Raw genomic sequence first — 21642 nt, forward strand, 5'->3', positions numbered from 1 at the left:
TAGCCACATTTGCACTGTTAGGGGACAGGTACTGGATGTGGAGCAGGCCGAGAGGAAAGATCCACTAAACCCGCACCCCAGCAGCTTACGCTAGTCTGGAGGATCTATGTACAACAGGATTAGGAACAAGGGGGACAGACTCAGGGATGACATTACTAGGGTAAACAAACACTGACACAACAGATGGAACAGACACAGGAGGGGCAACAACAGTTTCCCTAGCATCACCTGCCTCATCTTCTTTATCCAGCCTCTGCAGCTCAGCCTCCAACCCTGGCAGGTTATGTAGTGTCTCTGGGAACTGACTTTACAGATGACCCAGCTTCTGGCACAAATTGCACCGAATCTGGGTGCATTCTTTGGCCAAATGGCCTAAATTATGGCACAGTGAGCATTTCTTGATGGTACAGGATGATGCAAAGTGGCTTTTCTCTCCACATTTATTACAAACTTTAGGCTGACCCTGATAGAAAATGGTCAGCCTATCCCTCCCCAGAAAAGCTAAGCAGGGCAGGGGCTGAACCACATTGCCCAGCACCCTAAATTGCAGCAACACTGTCCAGGCCCCTATCCATATCCCTTGCTCATTCAGGACCTTCTGCAGTGGAATGAGGACCTCGCCATATCGGCGTAGCCATACTACCAAATCAGTCCCTGGTACTGATTCATTACAGACCAGGATTGTCACTGATTTTATCAAAGGCTGCCTTGAAACCACATTTGGCGCTAAACCTCTCCACTGCTGAAGGCCCCTACACTTCCTATATCTCTCCCAAAAAATATCCAGACCTTCAGGTTTTACAAACGATAAATCATATTCATAACTGCCAACTGGACAGATCAAAGCAAAAAAAATCAGAGGCTTTAAACCCCATCTCAAAAATCAGCTCAGCCACCCTCCCCTTTACTGGTGGGGTTCCCTCCCCCTCCCACCTCAACTGCACAACATTCTGCCTCCTGTACCCACTAACCAGCCCCCTGTCAAACCTCCCCAAATTGTGACTACTAGAATTTCCAACATTCCCTCCACCCTCCTTGGTGTGACTCCCCAAAACAGAAGCATAGCTCCCCACATTCCTCCCAGCAGCAGAAACATTTGTGCGTTTCGAAGCATCCGATGCAGCTCTTAAGAAGGGAGTTTGACTCCTGAAACGCGTTAGATTATTTCATCATAGGACCCCCACTATCTGGGACCGTAATTTGTCTCTTTGTCTCTGTTTTTATGACCTTATGGTTTGTGAGTATGCATCTGTGATTTTTTAATAAATTCCGATAATGCACGAGGTAAGTGCGCCCTGTTTTATCTCTTTTTGCCAGCATCAAGATTCCCCAATCTATTGAGGGCAGCACCTCAGCAAGTGACAGATTCTGTGTCTTCTGTGTAGCATGAAGATCTGAGCTCTGGTTTTGGTATATGTTGGAGTTTTATTCCGCCTCCTGTACCCACTAAGATACTGATTGCACAGATTCAAGATTGGATGGTGAATCCTCTCTCTGCTGAACAGGGGGAGAAATTTAATTTTTACGCTTGTCAGCAAACATTAACCCCTCACCACCACCAACACATTTATTGCATTTCCATTATTACTTTTCTCACTATTTGCTGACACATTCATAGTCTTTGTTGATTCCACACCAGTGTCCATACACACTGCTGCAACCATAGAAGCTTCAGCTCCAGCTGTCATCTCCTTCTCCAGGATAGGGCTTTCAGCTGAGGAAAGTGCATGCTGTTCAGACACAGCAACAGATGAACATCATTGACATCCATGGCTGTTTGCTCTCTACATAGTGCAGTATGCTGCTTCCTTCCCCCATCAGCATCAATCAGCTATGGAATACATGGGAGTTCAGGTGCAGTTGACTCTTTACAGCCAATGGCAATCTTGCTTGCAGCACTACTGGTCTCAGCATAGGCAGGAGCAGCAAAATCTATGTCAGAGGTGTTTGGTGCAGATCCATCCACATTCCTCTGATAGTCTGGAGACATCTCTGTCAGGGGTTCTCCCTCAAAGTCTGCAGAGGGTTTCTTCAGAACAGAAAGACCAACAGCCGGCTCCTTCCAGAGCTCCTTATCTTTCTGCTCCTCATGTGGGATACCATCCACCACAGCCAGTGGGGCAGATATGTTGGAAGCAGCCATCTTGGAGTACTGGGATTTCTCCACCAGTACTGGCTTTGCCGATCTGTACCTCCTCTGTCCATCCTCAGGGACTTCTGAAGGGTCATCAAAAAAGTCAAACTTGTCTGCTCTCAGGGGTGACTCCATCTGATGAATGAATCTTAGGGTTTCATGCTCACTCTTAACCCCCTGGCTTGTTGCCACTGACAACTCTGCAGCCTGACATGGAGGGAGAGATGCAGAGGTAGATGGAGCCATATAATCTGTTACCTGAGGATGCTGATGCACAGAACTCATTGATGTTTGGCTGGCAAATCTCTCATTGTCAACTTTCTCTGCAAAACTCCACTTCTTGTTTTCAGCTTTTCCAATAATAAAGATGGTTTCTTTACTTTTTCTTCTATTTGCTGTAATTCAGGCTTCATGTCCAATCGATTCTTACTCTCAGCCTGGCAGTATTTGGCTCTGAAGGATTTGTGTTCAGCTTTCAAAACTTTAGGTTTTTCCTCAGCTCTTCCAATCTTCATAAAACGATCGATAATCCTTTGTCTGGATACATTCACATCCTCACCAGGGCCTGGACCTACAGTCAGGTCCTCAACCTCCTCCTCCTCCTTACTAAGCCCTGTGACATCAGGGGGATCCCTCACAGGGCCTCCCCCAGGAACAGGCATAGTTCCTTTACCGAGCTAGCAGGCAAGTCCCAGGCTTGAAAATTCTGGTTCTCAGAGAGAGCTCCTTTAGTGTGTCCTCCTCCTTCTCCCACTGTCCACCAAGGCATCATCCTCCCCAATGACTACCAATGTAAGGAAAGTTCTCCTACTAGCAAGGGCCCTTTTTTCACTGATCTCCAAAGTAGGGTTGCCCTTCTCCACTGACCATCAATTTAAGGGTGCACTTTTACACTAAACACCAATAAAATAGGGCATTTCTCCACTAACTGTCAATATCATGCAATGTAAGGAATCTTCTCCCACTCACCACCAATGTATGGAAACACAATTACACTGAAGACAAAAATAGGGGGGCTATCTTCCCAATGACCCTTAATGCAATGGAGCAGCATCCTTCACAATGACCACCAATGTAAGGAGCATGCTATCTATCAACCAATTTAAGGGAAATTTGACAATCTAATGGGGCACTACTCCACTGATCACAGAGGGAGAAGCAGCACATGGAGCCATTCAATTGTGCTTTAGTGTTCATGTGATAACAAGGAACATGCTGATAGAAGGAGATGAGCTGTTTCTCTAATTTTTTGCAGGTAAAATAGCTTATATATATGTTTTTTCTGTGTGTATTTAGATATTTGCCCAGAGTTCAGCTTTAAGGATTGCCAGACAATGGCTTGATGTATGTGCATATGTTGAACACATTTTTATTATGATTTGCTGCCTTTCATATGCATTTGTTTACATGCATTGATGCACTTGAACAAGTGCTTTCATGCGAGAACATGCACAAGCTTTATTTCTGCCTGTAATGCCACAATTCACTTGCTTTGTTCTTTTGGGTTTTATGCCAATGTATGGCAACACAAACTGTATTAATACACATCCTAGCACCCCTTGATGATGTCAGCAATCTACAACAGCCAAACTTTACCATTTGTTAACACAATCTGGACTATGACATACTGTATGATTTCTAATTGGTTATTGATTGAAGTCCAAGGCACACAGCTAATGTTAAAAAAGGGATTAAAAGCCAGCCTTTTATATTTCACCTTTTCCAGCAGTCTAGCTATATGCTCAACTACATGAGCATGTTTTCAGTCAGCCAACTGTACCGGCAAATTTGACAGCAGCTGATCTTGGAATTAAACCAGTCATGAAAACAATGGTGTCCCATGAAAAGAGTTACAGCCATACAGCAGTCCCACAGTGGAGCACTTCTTCAAACTGAAAACAAAAAATGAAAAGTCAACAGCTACAATACTGTAGCTGTTGACTTTTAATAATAGGACAATTACCTGTCCAGGCATCCAGCACTGCCCTCACCTGAGTAGGCTCTTCAGCCATCTTTGGATCCAGGCTATGTTTTGGGAAGCAGGCTGTGAATGCTTGCAGTGTCACATCTGGCTTCCTGCTGCACATTGTGAATGGTCCTGCAGCTTTCTGGGACCTGTGATGTGTCCCAGAAGGCTGTGGGGGAAGGAGGGGGGCCAAACCTTCTCTTGGATCAGAAGTCAGAAAAGAAGTGGCAAAATTTAAATAGGAGGGGGGGGGGGGTGAGCAGGCAAAGGGAACATCCTGTTTTGGGTGAAGTTCCGCTATCTACATATAGCTTTTTGCATAGAGCTCCAATGCTATAGCTTTCATCTTCTGACATGGAGATGTCTATTCTGTTTTATGATGTTTAAATGACAGGTGCTGTTTAGATATAGCTTTTTAAAAAGGCTTCCCTTTCTAAATCTAGTGTAACTTCCCAGAAAGGTACTTATAAATTCCTCATTCCTTTCCTGACTCTCCTTGTTTTGCAGTGTGGATTTTTCACTGAGGTTAGAGGTTGCAATGAAACAGATTTTGATTAAAAGTTTTTTCTTCCTTCACCTTTATCTTCCTTCACCTTTTTCTTCCTTCTCCTCTTCTATAGCTCTACCATTCTCTAGAGAGTTGTGCAGAATTTACAGGGTGTATAACAAAAACAGTTTGTTATTGTGTGTAAATGAAAATCTATTAGGATAACTGCAATATGTTTGGAATTGCATAAACTATCCTTTTTGTAAGAGGCTTCTTTTGGATTTTCTTTAATAAGTGATATACTTGCATCCATTTTTATTAACACCTTTTGATGTGTAACTCACCTTGCTGTTGGCAAATGTCCAGCATGTATTAGACGTTAGCAGAAGGTGCAAGACATTTCGGCTTATACCATTCTCACTTATCTTATATAGTAACCCTTTTATTGCCATTATAACTGCAGACCTGTTACAGTTAACTTGCATTTGTCACTTACGCAGTGGATTTAGATTCTTTGTGTCTGCAGTATTTATGTTTCGCTATTGATTTTGGAACATCTACCACAACAGTGAACTGCTCTTTTTCTGTTCATAGCTACGGTTGTACTAAGTGCAGCATTTTGATTACCTTTAAAATAAATGTAAAGCCAAAACGTACTTTTTTTTTTTATACAATGTGGAAAGTTTAGGCCATCTGGCAGGCTTTTGTTACTGACATTGGGGAGATTTAGCCACACTATTGGTTCTGGGGATAATCAGAAACAGGGCAGAAAATAATGGGAATTACAAGTTTTGTAGTTTTCAGTCACCAATTCAACAGGTGAGGGGAAATCTTTCAATGGGGAAGCCCTTTGTGGTGACAATTGTCTAAGAGGAGACATACCCTCACTTTGAAGAGATTTCTTAATTCTTGCTGTTTCAATGGGACAAAGAGTAAAGGGAAATCTCCCCAATTGTGACACTGGAAAAAAATTGTACTCACTCCAAAATTAAAAAAAAATTTGATTTGGTGGGAAGAGAGAGAATACTGAAAAATAATAATGACTTCAGCATGAATTGGAGTGTACATTCCTTTAGTTTTTTTTTCTATTCACATCCTTCTCTTCTCAAGAGTTTCTCAGAACATAAGTGCCAGTCAAATGTCGCTAATCAAAAGCTTAACTACCATGGTGCCATTGTAGCATACTGTATATGCAAAAAAGGGGTGGGACCTAAAAGATAAGTTCTCCTTTAAATGCACTCCATGATTGCACTCTTCCCAGCAACTTTGTAGTCATAGTCACATGCTTGGTGATGGGTGGAACTGATAGATTACATGGCCTGGCCTACTCAATGACCCTTTTCTCTGGCATTGCCAGTCCAGTCTGGGTAGCCAGAGTTTTTTACAACTTCCATCCACCTCAAATGTAGTGCACAGATGGATTGGTCTGGCAGTTTGATCCCAGGTTCCATTCCCTGATAGGCACTCGACAGCCAGGCAAACAACATTTCCACACACTTGAGTCAACAGGCTGTGTAGTTCTTTTTTTGTCCTATTTTTTGGATAGGGTGAAGGTGAACCTAGGGATATTCCACTAACTGTAAACTTGAATAAAGAGGACTAATTCTGTACTAAGACTTCAGGTTGAAGGCACCCCCTGTGAAGTGTAAAACTGAACAGCAACAAACACAAATCTCAAAACAGGAATGCAGTCCCAAATGGATAGTAGTAGCTAATATTCTCCCAGGAGTGCTAAGGAAAGTCACAAGATCCTAAAGGCTGTTACTCACTGTTTTCTGATTCCAGGCAGGCATGTGCAGGGTCAGTCAACTTTAGTACTCTTGCAGCCTATGTCCTGGATCTTGGAGTGGCTTTCAGAGCATGCTTCAGGAGAATAGAACAGGGGTCCCCCAGCCAGACTGTAGCTGGGACCCCACAAAGCGCTGACTGTTCAATGCGGATTTCCATAGATTTAACAGAACACTAGCTCTGTGGGGTGCTACACAAAAATGGGATTTTATTTAGAAAGGTAGTTCTGTTTTAATGGAGTGCACTTAAAATATATTGTATGTATACTGTAGGTACTGTCCAGCTATCAAGGAATTTTTAGTGCTCCACAGTGAGTTTTGTGTTTCAACCATTGTGCCAGAGAGTACAGCTATGTCTAAAGCCGGCCACAGATGGATCAAATCTTGACTAGTTTAGCAGGGACCAGCCGAGATTCAATCTATTTTTGGGCAGGCTGGTTGTACTGAAGGTTGTCCAACGATCGACTTCAGTACAACCAGCCTGTCAGATTTTTTGCATGCGATTACTGCCGGCAGCTATAACCAGCAGCAATAATAATTGTGTTCTGCCAACAAGGAAGGCTCCCCACCCTCAGAGCACAATAGCTCTATGTGAGGGATTTCCCCATCAACATTGACTGTGGTGACATGGGAATCAAGTGATTTTCTTTCCTGCAATCATGGGTTGCAGGAAAGAAAATTGAATCATCTGTGGCTTGTTTAAAACCTCCTCTGTAGTTACAGCACTACAATAGGATTCTGACAACCCCCCAGCTTGTTGGTTGGACAATGAAGAAGCAGCATCACTGCTTGCTCTTAGCTCTCCTTCTTTTACAATGTTCACTGACAGCACATCTGCAAGGCTGCAGAACCTGATTGACAGCCGGTGCTGACCCTTCATCTTTCACACTGAACAATGTTATACAGAGGTTTATAGGAGGCTGATATCAAGACAGTTTTTGATGCTAACATTGGTTGCCATAAAATACTTATATTTACATTTATATACATTAAAATTAGAAATACATAACTGCATTAATCAGTGTTTTAATATGTTTGGAGGTCAACTTTAAAAGGTCTACTTATCCTTTATATAGGACTTGGAGTATGATTTTAGCTTCTTTCTGAAAAAAAAGCTTTTCATAACATTTCAGCGTTATCTACTCAAAAGCAACCAGTACTTTTTAAGATTGGCACTTACTGAACTGTTATTAACATCAATAATTTGTGTTTCTTTTTTTTTCTCTGGGCAGCTGTCTCCTGGTTCAGATGAAGAAGATGGTCATGACACATCAGGGCGAGAGACTCTTGGGCGCATTCAGTTCAGTGTGGGCTACAACTTCCAGGAGTCCACTCTCACTGTTAAAATCATGAAAGCTCAGGAGTTGCCAGCTAAGGACTTCAGTGGGACCAGTGATCCATTTGTGAAGATATATCTGCTACCTGACAAGAAGCACAAGCTGGAGACCAAGGTGAAGAGGAAAAACCTCAACCCACATTGGAACGAGACCTTCCTCTTCGAGGGTGAGACGGGGAGGGGAGCATAGATAAGGCTCTCTGCCCTTGCTGTTATAGCCTTATATTGGGTCTTTTCTGTGGTGTAGTTAAGTATGAAGTGTTCATATAGAAAAAACATTAATGGACTCTTGCCTCTCTACATTCCTTCTTAAAGGTGGTCCTTTTAGCAATGCAGAATGATATTTGCTTTCATAGCCTTCTCATGGAACTTCACAAAAAATATAGATCTGATAATATCTTCACAAAAAATATAGATCTCAATCGATCTGAATATGTCTGGAAATTATATTTAAGCTAGAATGTTGACATGTCACAACTATGATCTCGTTGCTTCAGTTCAACTAGCTAGGTCATCACCCTGCATAAATGCCAATGCAGAAAAATCTTAATCGTGAATTATTTAGGCCTGTAATTTTTTCAGCTGTAGGTCTTCAGCCATATAGACAAGGCAACCTCAACTATGGAGGAACGCATAGACATGAGATGGTTGAACTTGAGCCAGACAATTTTAACTAAATCAGGTAAACACACTCTTGCTTGTGGACAACAGCAGGCAATCCCAGACACGCCTGGCTGACCAGTCTCAGGTATAAAAGCAGTCCCTCTGTTTTTCCCTCCTAAAGTAATCCCAGCACAATATGTGTCTGGTTATGATGTGCCTCCTTTGACATTAATAGACTTACTCACAGATCAGACAGATGTGTGTATGTGTATGGTAAAGTTTATGCAAAAAAATATTAATGATCAGATTGTGCCTACAAAACTGTGTCTGTGGCCAAATTAAATTGATCCAGTAGTCAACTTAAAAGTGTTAATTTTGCAGCATGATGCAAAGAAGGCACCCGGAGGTATCTGCATATGTGCTCACCTATGCTGTGCAGCACATGGTTGTCCTAAAACCTGGGGTATTGTTGCTATGAAATCTTGGTGGGCTGGGCCCCACTCTCTTTTGCCTTCTGCACCTCCTTATTGGCCCATTGATATGATGGGAATCATAGGAGGGTAGTGTTATGAGTTTGCTTAGACACAGGTTTGCATAAATCTGTTTTTTGTTTCTCGGATGAACCTTAAGAACTTAGAAATAGATCAGTATTATTTCTATAAAAGTGCCGATACTGTGTTTGGTACCCCTCAACCAAAGCATTTAATCTCTTTTTTGCATAGAGGAAGATGCAAGTTAATACTATACGTAAAAATGTAAACTGGCTGAAAACAAATACAAGCCTCATACAAACTCTAAAATGTACATTTGTAAATGTTAACATGAAGCTGATTTAGGTAAAAAATAATCCCAGGTATGGATATATTATACATAGTTAAATTGAGCCAGCTTGGACCAATATACAGTAACTATGCATATACCATACCTGGCTGATACCCCTGGAAGTAGCAAACCACAGAAGTAGATACGCTACTCCATTGATTTCCACTTGTTTCCAGGTCCCTCACTGAGCAGCTGCCCTGCTCCATTCCGAACACAGGGGGTTGACCTCATGACATGAGCACCATCTAGAGAATATTTTGTATTTTCTAAATGTATGCAAAGTGTTCATTGATTGGATGAGGTGGAGGAGTGGTGCAGTGATGTCATGATCTCTAGTCCATCCCATCAGAAAATGCTTTACATTCATTCAGAAAATGCAAAGAATTCTCTGATTGGAGCGGCCAACCTCCTGTGTTCAGAATGTAGCTGGGAAGCCGCTCAGCATTGGACCTAGAAGCAAATAGAGATCACTGGAGTAGTGGTGTCTAACTCAGTAATTTCCAGCTTCAAGGGGCTTTGGCTAAGTATGGTATATGCATAGTTACTTTGGTCGTAGTTGGATGTATAAAATATCTATTCCTGGAATTCATCTTTAACTTTTGTTTAAAAAAATATAAAGTAAATACTGTACCTACATTAATAACATTTCAGAGATCAGTGACATTAGCTACAAAGTGGTGATCTAAAGAGATATGTAGTTTTGGTAAGCAGATGCCCTAGCTCGGACCTGGTTTGTATATCTAGGGAGCCAAATGGACTACCTGCCACTTCAGTGTATCATTTAACTTGTTATGGTGTCTGTGTGATGATATCGTGAGGGTTTAGATCATGCACAGAGGCATGGAGTAGGATATACAGTTGTGCTCAAAAGTTTGCATAGCCTGGCAGAAATTGTGAGATTTTGGTATTGATATTACAAATATGACTGATCATGCCAAAAAAAACTGTCTTTTATTTAAGGATAGTGATCATATGAAGCCATTTATTATCACATAGTTGTTTGGCTCCTTTTTAAATAATAATGATTACAGAAATCACCCAAATGGCCATGATCAAACGTTTACTTGCCCTGGCATGTTTGGCCTTGGTACAGACACACAAGGTGACACACACGGGTTAAAATGGCAAATAAATGTTAATTTCCCACATCTGTGGCTTTTTCAATTGCAGTTAGTGTATGTGTCTAAATAGTCAATGAGTTTGTTAGCTCTCACATGGATACACTTAGCAGGCTAGATACTGAGCCATGGGAATCAGACAAGAACTGTCAAGAGACCTGCGTAACACGGTAATGCAGCTTTACATAGATAGAAAAGGATCTAAATATATACAAAGCTTTGAATATGCCAGTCAGTACTGTTAAATCATTTATTAAGAAGTGGAAAATTCGGGGATCTCTTGATACTAAGCCAAGCCAACTGTCAGAAGAATTGTTCGGGATACAAAAAAACCCCACAGGTAAAATACAGGTTGCTCTGGAAAAAGACAGTGTGGTTGTTTTGAAGGAGCACAATATGCTGATACTTAAACAAAAATTAGCTGCATGGTCAAGCTGACAGAAAGAAGCCTTTGCTATGCCAATGCCACAAAAAAGCTCAGTTACAATATGCTTGACAACTGTGGCATTGACGCAGCAAAAGATTCTTTCTAGCAATATGACCATGCAGCTCATTTTTGTTCGAGTATTGTTGCGTTGTGCTCCTTCAGAACAACCACACTGTCTTTACTTGTGGGTTTTTCTTTGTATCCCAAACAATTCTTCTGGCAGTTGTGGCTGCAATCTTTCTTCGTCTGGCTTGGTATCAAGAAATACCTGAATTTTATACTTCTTAATAAGTGATTTAACAGTACTGGCATATTCAAGGCTTGGAAATCTTTTTATATCCCTTCTCATCTTTATAAAGCTCCACTACCTTGTTACGCAGCTCTTTTGACAGCTTTTTTCTGATCCCCGTGGCTCAGTATCAACCTTGCTCAATGCATCCATGTAAGAGCTAACAAACTCATTGACTATTGTACAGACACTAATTGCAATTTGAAAAAGCCACAGATGTGGGAAATTAATCTTTAATTTCCATTTTAACCCGTGTGTGTCACCTTGTGTGTCTGTACCAAGGCCAAACATTCCAGGGTATGTAAACTTTTGATCATGGGCATTTGGGTGATTTCTGTTATCATTATGATTTAAAACAGAGCCAAACAACTATGTGATGATAAATGGCTTCATATGATCACTATCAAATGAAAAACAGGTTTTTGGTATGATCAGTCATGTTTTCAATATCAATTCCAAAAGTTCACAATTTCTGCCAGGGTATGCAAACTTTTGAGCACAACTCTACACTTCATCAAGTCCCTCCTCAGCCTCAAACCTTATGAATGGAAGATGTCTACCAATGTTAAAGCCAGGTTTAGAAAGTATCTAATTAAATATAGATTGAAGTGTCTGTTCTAGCAATGTAGCCATTTGTCACTGGCACTTGCATTGAATTCTGCCTATACCTGCTGAGGAGATGCAGATGCTTCTGTATACACAGGTTAGACACATTCAATTTATCTGCAGTAGATGTAATAGCCTGCCACCATTCCTAGCAAGTCATTTGTGAAATATCTGCGTAGGGAACTTCCAAAATATACATTTCCTTTATTTTGTCTGATTTTTCTTCACCTTTTGTTTAGACATTCATACATAATTTCCAATAAAATACAATGCTGTCAACTTTATCAGCCTGTAACCAGTCTGAAATGACTGATCACATATATTTTTTCAAATATAACTGAAGTCTAAACACCTTATGTGTGTAGGACAATTTGCTTTTTCAGGTACCTGAGCATATGCTTAGCTGAATTCTTTCAAATGTGAATGTAAAACAAAGCACTAATATGACATTGGCTATATGCTATGTATACTGTGTATGTTCACAATAATCACATTCCTCTTTATGGGATCCAGCGTTTTTCTGTTATTACAGAAATTCAGGCTGATATTGTCGATAACACCATCACGTGCTTATTTTCACAAGGGAGATTTATAGCCAGTTAGAAGTAATCATATACAGTACTATTTTTTAAATCATCCCTGAGTTGTTTCTGTTTGTCAGGCTGAATATACACCTTTCTGTGCATTTATTTACAAGGTTATCTTTAAATGTTTTTTCCTTCTGAAAAAAAAAAATTATGGGTGGATGATAGAGAGTTGCCTCATTCACTGGCATGATTTATCTGTTAGTGATTCCAAGGATGATGTGTGCTGGTTTTAATTCCTGGCTCCTAATTCCACACACCATGATTTTCTTTGTTCTGCAGTGATGCTGTCAGATTTAGGAATACAGATACTTCACCACCAGAATCCCTGAGGTACAATGAGATGATATGGTGGATGTTTTAACCCACTAGTATTTCTCCAAATGTGCAAACATTATTCCAGGCAACACTTGTTTGGTTTCTGATAGATTGGGTAAGAGCTAGAGCCTCTGTCAGGTTTTTGTTCATGTCCGTGTTCAAGGTGGATGAATCTTCATTCACTTTCTGTCCTGGCAATCACACAGAACGCAAGGGGTGGATCACTTCACTAGGGGCAGACAAATAAAAAATCTTGACAGGGTTTCTAACACTTTAGCTATAAATGTGCTTTTAGTTTGCGCATTGAACGAACTTACAAAAACAGAAAAGAAGCTATAATATTTAATCTATGACCATTTTCATGGATCACCAGTCTACTGTTCAGCGGGTGTCTATTGAAAACATAACAACTTAAGCTGCAACAAGATTCTGCCTCAACAAATTTGCTTTTACTGCTGTCTGTATGCCTGTTGGAAAGGTTATCCCATACTTCTTGAACATACAGGAAGTTGGGTGAAAATTTTGCAGTTGGGACACAGAGAACAAAAAAAACTTTTAATGGTAACAGGAAGTTCAGGGGATTTTAAATGACATTTCAGGGATCTGATTTCAGAAAAAGACAGGTTTTGTTGATGTGGACTATTTGCTCATCATGATCACTTTTGTATTGCCTAGCTAAATATAATTGTAGACTTCTTTTGTTGACAGCACAATCACTTTCCTCCCAGGAACAGAAACCTAATATAACGCTATCCCTCTCTTATTTTGTAGGATTTCCATATGAAAAAGTGGTACAAAGAGTCCTGTATCTACAAGTTTTGGATTATGATCGATTCAGCCGCAATGATCCTATTGGAGAAGTATCAATCCCTCTGAACAAGATAGACTTAACACAGATGCAGACCTTCTGGAAGGAGCTGAAACCGTGCAGTGATGGCAGTGTAAGATATCATTTTTTAACAGTGTTTTTTTGTCTGTTATACAGTGATTATTACTTTATGAAAGTTGTCATATGCAAAGCAGGCTAGCTGTTAACTAAAGCATAATTTTTTCTAACCCTTCACCACTGCCCCAGCTTTTTAACTTTTTCCCTGAATTGGTGGATGCCTGTTTTGTATTATTACCAGTGGTGTGTGCAATTGGGGTTCACAGGGACTCACTACAGCTCAAACACATTTAAAATTATGGATGAGGAATGACATGATCACAGAGGCAATACTGGATAAATTATAAATTTATGTTTGCTGTAAGTTAGTGTAACACAGATCCCAGTGCCTAGGTCAGTAACTATAGCTGGTTGGTGTTTCTTCTGCATATAGTAACCCCTTTTCCCGTAAGGAAAGCTGACCTAATGGTACTTGGTTGTCCTCAGGTCTTGGACCACAGTGTTATAGTTTCAAGCCAGATGGCACTGGGACTAAGCAACTGGTACAAAGATGGTTACCTGTAGTCCTGAGTCTGGTCAGGCAGTAGAAAATGGCTGGTACATGAATTCTGGGACAGTACAAGGTCAAGGTAGGTAGCAGGCAAGCATAGTCCAAAAACAGATCCGAGGTCAGTGAACAATCTGAGGTCCAGTTTAGGTGGCAAACCAAGAGTAATCTGGGTGCAAGGCAAAGATCGGCAATGACAGAATCCAAGGTCATGAAGGGAAACACCCCGGGAACCAGGAAGCTAACACTGCCACAAGCCCACCAAATATTACACTCTGGACAGTAATGAACTCCTTGTAGACTAATTTGTGTGCTAAAGAACTGTCTTGCCAGGTCCAGGAGTTATCTATGCGCCAGCCAGCTATGGTTCCTGATTTCGGCATCAGGCTGTGTGTTACAATCAGACTATTGTTTGCAGTTAGGCTCTGTCTTCACTGCGTTTTTCTTGTGAACGTGCAGGTTTTCTGTTGAATACAAATGTACTCAGTTAATCCCCATTCCAAATACAGCTATGTTACTATAAGCTTATTTAGAGAGAATTATTAAGAGAATCGTCACTAAGGTTTGTTTTCATCAGTGGGGGGGGGGTGTTGGGGGCACTGCTCATAAGAGTGTACAATCTAATAGGATGGGGCAAGGAGTACAAAAGGTAATAACTTGGAGGGATGGAAGAATTAAAAGTTAAGTTGTTAAGTGGAAGCAAGATAGGATTCCCTGATAAGATGAGTTTAAAGGGATTGCCTAAAAGTGGTCAGAGTAGGACATAGCTGGACAGATTGAGGTAGAGAGTTCCAGAGGGTGGGAGAAGCTCTGGAGAAATCCAGGAGGTGAGCATAGGAAGAGGAGCCAAAGGAAATAGTAGGACATAGCTGGACAGATTGAGGTAGAAAGTTCCAGAGAATTGAAGAGGTTCTGGAGAAGTCCTGGAGGTGAGCATTGGAGCAACAGCCAAGGGAACTAGAAAGCAGGTGGTCTTGGGAGGAGCGAAGAGGATGGTTTGGATGATATTTTGAGATAAGATTGGTAATGTAACTTAGTGCAAAGTTGAAAAAGGCATTGTATGTTATTTTTAATGTTTTGAATTGTATTCATTGGGCAACGGGAAGCCAGTGGAGGGATTGAAAGAGTGGAGTGGCAGACACTGAACTGTTGGTAAAGTGGATGGGTCAGGCAGCAGCATCCATGATGGACTGAAGGAAGGAAAGCATGTGTAGAGATAGGCCTATGAGAAGCGAGTTGCATAGTCAAAGTCAGAGATAAGAAGGAAGTGAATGAGTAGCTCGTTGGTTTAATTGGTTAAAAAGGGGCACATTTTAGAGATGTTACAGAGGTGAAGTCCACAAGCTTTTGACAGTGATTGGATTTGGGGCTGAAAGGGCAGGTCAGAGTCTAGTATTACACCTAGTACCCTGGCATGAGGGAAGGGACTGATAGGCAGGCCATAGACGGGTTGTTTATTGGCCGATGCTGCCACCAATGTCCACGAAAAACTGACGTTTTTCCTCGATTTTCCAACATGACTGATAAAAATAAATGAGAAGATACGCGAAAAACGGCCAACGGGCTGGCCCCACTAACGGCGTGGTTATCGGCCGATTTTTCGTGCGGATGAAAATTCATCCAATAAACGACCCGTCTATGGCCTGCATAAGTTGTATTATTGACATAGATGGAAAAGTCAAGGTGGAGGGCATCAACAGGGGGCAATATTCTGAGGACAGTTTTAGAAGGATTTAGAGGAGGCTGAATGCTGAAGGAGTGAGGTAAGGAACAGAGAGGTATTTGGGTGTCATCAGCATAGGGATGTATTGGAAGTAGTAGGAGGTTATTAAGTGACCAAAAGAGGAGGTGTACATAGAGAAAAGAAGGGGCCTAAGAACAGAGCCTTAGGTGAGTCCTGCATTTAAAAGTATGCACTTTAAAGTATTTGCATACATTAGCAAGATGACAGTGTCATTTTAAATCTCTTTTAGTGATTGCTAAAAATGTAAACAAAAAATCTTAAGGTTGCATTCACACTTTCACATAGCAGGAACAAGCGTTCCCGTTTGAAATTTTGTTTGAGCGATTTGCATGCGATTGAATGGACTGCCCTATGCACCTTTAGAAGCTCCTGCTCCACCTTAGGTGACAAGCTTCATGCACCTTTTAAAGGTGTGGTTTGCCAAAATGGTTATTCCATACTGTCACAAAACAATCGTGGCAGAATCAGGTCACTTTTGGGGTGCCATTAAGGGACAGTGGCACCTAAACGCCTGTTGGTTTGGCCACGATTTGGAATCAGCAATTCTGCATGCGATTCCAAATAGTGAAGTGTGAATAGAGCGTTTGGGGTTAATTTACTAAAACCAGAGAGCAAAATCTGCGTGGAGCTGTGCATGGTAGCCAATCAGCTTCTAACTTTAGCTTGTTCAATTAAGCTTTGAAAAAAAAAAAACTGGAAGCTGATTTATTTCTATGCAGAGCTGCACCAGATTCTCCAGTTTTAGTCAATCAACCGCTGTGTGTCCATAGTATGGGCACAGGTGCACTTTAAGTGTTGCGGTTTGCTTTATTGTCAGGTATAAGCTAGAGGTTAGTGGCAGTTAGGGGACATTTATTACTTCTACTCTTTTTTTTTTTTTTTTTTTTTTTACCAAAAGCCAAAAATGGCAGCGCCATCACTGAAACAAACGTGCCTTATTTTTTTAAACTACAGCTCTCCCTGATTTACTATCCATAAAGATTATAAACATTCTGCTAAGATTTCTGTATAGAAATATCTGTTACAGAGTATTTTGCGTGATTGATCAAGCTGTTGCAGATGGGGACATTTGCATATGTTAATATTTGTATTGCTAAACATAAGCCTCATTTAATGGTAACATTGCAAGTAGCTGATTCACTCATCAAGTGAGATTTGGAGAATATGTGCATAATTAGGAGCATAACATGTGAATATTCTTCCCTGACTGTGACTGGCAGAAGGGGGGACAGCTTGACAATCAAACCTTTATCTCTTTGTGAATGGTGACAGCATTAGTCTCACTTCATTCTACATCGCCTGCTTGGTGTATGTGAGAGTGTGTGTGTGTTTCAAGATTAGAGAGTTCTTCAATATGGACCATGGACTTTCAAGGTAACCTCCTCTTTATCCCAGTGTACAGTAACTTTATAAATTATTCATTGCGATACATTTTTCAGTACAAAACAAAGAAGTTGCTAGTATGAGGTAATCATCCTATCTGGTGTTTTGCCTTCATTTACAGTTATAATGGAACTAAAGAGGAACAAATCAACGTCAACGTCAAAGCTTAATTGAACAAGCTGTTACAAGCTGATTGGTTACTGTGTACACCTGCTCCAGATTCTGTGCACTGCAGTTTTAGTAAATACCCCCCCCCCTCCCCCCAATATTTTAAGCCAATATAGGACAAGTAAACCAAGAAAAACTGTCCCCAGTGATGGAAATCTGGTCCTGGATTTGGTGAAGGTGCTGGGTTCTCGTGATTCTGATATTTATTAGCTCATCTCTGTACACATATCAAAACCCAAGAAAAAAATGTAATATATTGCAGCTTACTAGTACGTAGATGTGGTAGATGTATTTTTATATTTTTTTAGACTTTTTCCCTTTATTTTCACCTGGTGACCCTGCTAGTAACACACTTCCTTTCTAGCGTGGCTAGACTCACTAACTGTACTGCACAACAATTATTCAAAAAGCAGATATAACAAAATTATTTAATTAGCAGACCCAAAGGGACCAAAACCAAAGGGATTTGTAAACACATTAAAGCTGGGGCTGCAGGCTGCTCTTTTACTAGTTATGGACATTTGTGGTGACCTCTGCTGTTTTTATATGATGCACTGATGGGCTTGTCAAGTTGTGTTCACAGAAGGGGCATATTTCAGCTCATGCAAGTATCCCACAACTGCAGAGCTGGAAAGAGTGTACAGAAAAATTTGCCTCCATGCACATTTTCATTTCATTGGGTATAACTGTGCACCACAATGACCATAAGGTTGGATGCGATGGTTGACTTTGGCTATTGACCTGCTTAATAATTCTACCACAGAGTGCTTTTCTGCATCCAGCATCACCTTGTTAATGTCAGAGGATCTCTCTCGCAAAACACTGTGGTGGACAAATATTTCAGAAAAAAGGAATGGAAATAGAGGTACACAGAGACAAATTGAGGTGCTTTGTGGTAATAGAATTTTACCATGTAGCTCCCTAAGTTTGTATTAATTTACAAGCTGTATGCCCTAATCAGCCTCAGTCAAGAATAGAAGGTGAAGGTTTAATGGAGACTTTCATTGCTGATTTGTTTATCCATATCTGTGCAGTTTTATGGGTGGGGATTAGGGATGGGTGAAATTGGAGGTTTTTGCTTCATTTAATTCTCAGAACCTTGATGCCGAGTTCTCACTGCATGCTCCTACTGTAATTTGAAGCTGATTTTTTTGTTTATAATATAATGCTGCCTTGCAGTGGTACACAGTGATATTAGAGGCTATTTTTCACAACATTTTGACAAACACAAAATCTGTAACTTCACCACAAAATAAAGTTAGGTGATATTGTCCACTTAACTCTAGTGGAGAACATCTTAGGTTTTAATAGGAATATGTCACTAAAATCTAGCATCAAATATATCAAAGTCCTATGTTTTCACTGTCATATACTAAGTGGGATTCAAAGCGGAGTTCCACTCACGCTGTCAAAAAAGTCAGAAGCTACAAATCTGAACAACCACTTACCTGTCCCTCAGTCCCGCGGTGTGTTCCCCGCAGCCCATTTCATCAGCCATCCTGTTTTCCAGGTGACGGCATCATCAGTGTGGGCACCCGGCTGTGACAGCTTGCGGCTTCACAACCGGGTACCCACTGTGCATGCGCGAGTAGCACTGCACTTCATGAATGGTCCTGAAGTCTTCTGGGACCTGTCACGTGTCTGAAAAGCTTACAGGGAGGGAGGACGCCTTCCGCTTCCGATCGCCTAGGCCAGTGGTCGGCAAGCCGCGGCTTGCGAGCCACATGCGGCTCTTTACACGCTTTAATGCGGCTCTTGTGTGCCAGGCGCCCGCTCCCCTCCCTCCTCTCGGGCGGCAGGGACTCTGCAGCGTGATCCAAAAAAAAAACAGCCAGGGCAGCGCGCTCAAATGCAATGATTGGCCAGTCTCGCTGCCACTCACATCCTGATAGCCAGTGATTGGCTGTCAGGACGTGTGTAGGCGGGCAGCGTGACGAACGTGAGAGGAGCTAGGCTCCTCTCACAGTCCGCCCTGAAGACCGGAACGGCGCGGGAACACGGCGAGAGGAACACGCGAAGCAAAGGTAAGTGAATTGACACAGGGGGGACTTGGCTTACTACTTGCTACTTACTTACTACTACTATATGAGGGATGAATTAATATGGGGGATGAATTACTATGGGGGTGAATTACTATGGGGGATGAATTACTATGGGGGATGAATTACTATAGGGGGGATGAATTACTATATGGGGGATGAATTACTATAGGGGGGATGAATTACTATGGGGGATGAATTACTATAGGGGGGATGAATTACTATATGGGGGATGAATTACTATATGGGGGATGAATTACTATGGGGGATGAATTACTATAGGGGGGATGAATTACTATGGGGGATGAATTACTATGGGGGATGAATTACTATATGGGGGATGAATTATTATGGGGGATGAATTACTATATGGGGGATTAATTACTATATGGGGGGTGAATTACTATATGGGGGGTGAATTACTATGGGGGACAAATTACTATATGGGGGATGAATTACTATGGAGGATGAATTACTATGGGGGATGAATTACTATGGGGGATGAATTACTATATGGGGGATGAATTACTATGGGGGATGAATTACTATATGGGGAATGAATTACTATATGGGGGATGAATTACTATATGGGGGATTAATTACTATATGGGGGATGAATTACTATGGGGGATGAATTACTATATGGGGGATGAATTACTATGGGGGATGAATTACTATAAAAACTTATTGAAACTAAAAACAGTGTACCATCCTATTTTCAGTTTTAAAAATGTGGCTCTCAAAATAAATTTCAATCGTGGTTTTGGCGAGATTTGGCTCAGTTGAAAAAAAAGGTTGCCCACCACTGGCCTAGGCGATCAGACCGGAAGTGGGCACGGGTACCTGTCAAATTCGGGTACCCACTCCCCCCGCCCCCCAAAGGTGCCAATCCTTAATGGGGAGCGGGGGAGCAGTCCTTAAAGCGGAACTTCCCATTTTGGGTGGAGCGCCGCTTTAAGAGATATGTAATGATTCACAGATCAATGTAACCTATGTAATAAGTACATTAGACCCTATTCTTATCCACCACTTGAAGAGAGGTTTAGACTATAAATTGCTTTGGATTATTACCAAAAAATAGAGGTAGTAATGCATTTATATAGTAGCAGCACTGCAGATTAATATTATTAACCATATGAAGGAAGGTGTCAATGGTGGTTCAATTGCAAGGTGAAATATGACAGCCTGCTTTGTAATATTCCACCAGAATAAAATTACCAGGATTGCTATGTCTCTTACCTCCAGGCAATCTAATACACTCATAAAAAATATTATGATTACAATAATGAGTCTTGCAGCAGGATTCATAAGAGACCAAAGGATAAATCCCAATAATCAAGCTTCGAAGGGTGATGACATTAGGCTCCTGAGCATCGGAAAAGGACAGATTTCACAGTCGTGCAGGTGACAAAGATCATGGAGATTAAAAGTAATATGGGATTATTCACATGTATTATTCTGTAAAGTGGGGGATTTGATACTCAGGTCAAGGTATTATTCAGCTAGAGGTTAACTGAGAAAATATAGAGGAAAGATAGGAACACAATATTGTGCCTTGTATAAACCTAGAGAAAAAATAAATAGTTCACAGTCCCCCCGGTAAACTTTTTGCTTTTTAATATATAGATCAGACTAAATTATTAGTGATTGTAATAGTATCTGGACAGTATAGACCAAAATATATAGAATAAATGAAATTAAAGAACTTAGACAACTTCTGTTGGTGGTTTACTTTTAAAAGTGGTCCTATCAGTGCATCTGTGACCAGACTATGGACTGTAAAAAAATCTTTACAACAAGCCATTACTGATCTCTCAGCTGCATATAGGCCCATGCACTGTCAAATGACTGGAGGAGTTATGTCACTGCTCCCTGGGGTCATCAACACAAGCGATCTTAGAGCCAGCTGCAAAGAACCAAAAGAGACTGCAAGGGAACACAAATAAGGTAAGTATGGGGGTTCAGGGGATGCCCTTTCCAGAGACAATGTTCCCACCAACGCATCAAAAGCCCCCCAAGCCCATCAGATTCTCCCATCACCTCCCCATCACTTACTCCTGTCATCACATCAGTCCCGCTCTTCCCTTAAGAGGTCCCCCTATACATTTTAGGCTTCCCCTTTACAAGGGAGCTGTCCACCACATCAGAATCTCTCCCTCACAGAATCCCCTATCACAGAGTGCCCAAAACAGATTCTCCAATCACAGAGCCTCCCATCGCATGCCATGAGAGCCCTTCCTTATGACTTCAGCAGCATGGCAGAGGTGGGAGGCAAAGCAGGTCTGGACAGTGGTGCACTTTAGCCTCTCCTGAATCCTGGGGGCAACCCTGAATGCCGTCTTGCCCTGGATCAGCATCATGCATTCTCATGGTGTGGATGGGCCATAGCAACAAATTA

At 41.3% G+C, this 21642-nt stretch overlaps 1 protein-coding gene across 4 annotated transcripts in view; it reads left to right on the forward strand.

The window, feature by feature from the left end:
* SYT7 (synaptotagmin 7) overlaps positions 1-21642 on the forward strand; it is a 529323-nt gene that overhangs the window by 471159 nt on the left and 36522 nt on the right. For all 4 annotated transcript variants that reach the window (XM_089655043.1, XM_089655044.1, XM_089655045.1 and 1 more), the window contains 2 exons: positions 7607-7877; positions 13249-13418. In XM_089655043.1, the coding sequence (XP_089511169.1) occupies positions 7607-7877; positions 13249-13418 (441 nt within the window). The remainder of the gene's footprint in view (positions 1-7606; positions 7878-13248; positions 13419-21642) is intronic.

This window comes from Staurois parvus, unplaced genomic scaffold, assembly GCF_062004578.1.
Source record: "Staurois parvus isolate SC_StPar_1 unplaced genomic scaffold, SC_StPar_1.0 ptg000818l, whole genome shotgun sequence".
Lineage (NCBI taxonomy): Eukaryota > Metazoa > Chordata > Amphibia > Anura > Ranidae > Staurois > Staurois parvus.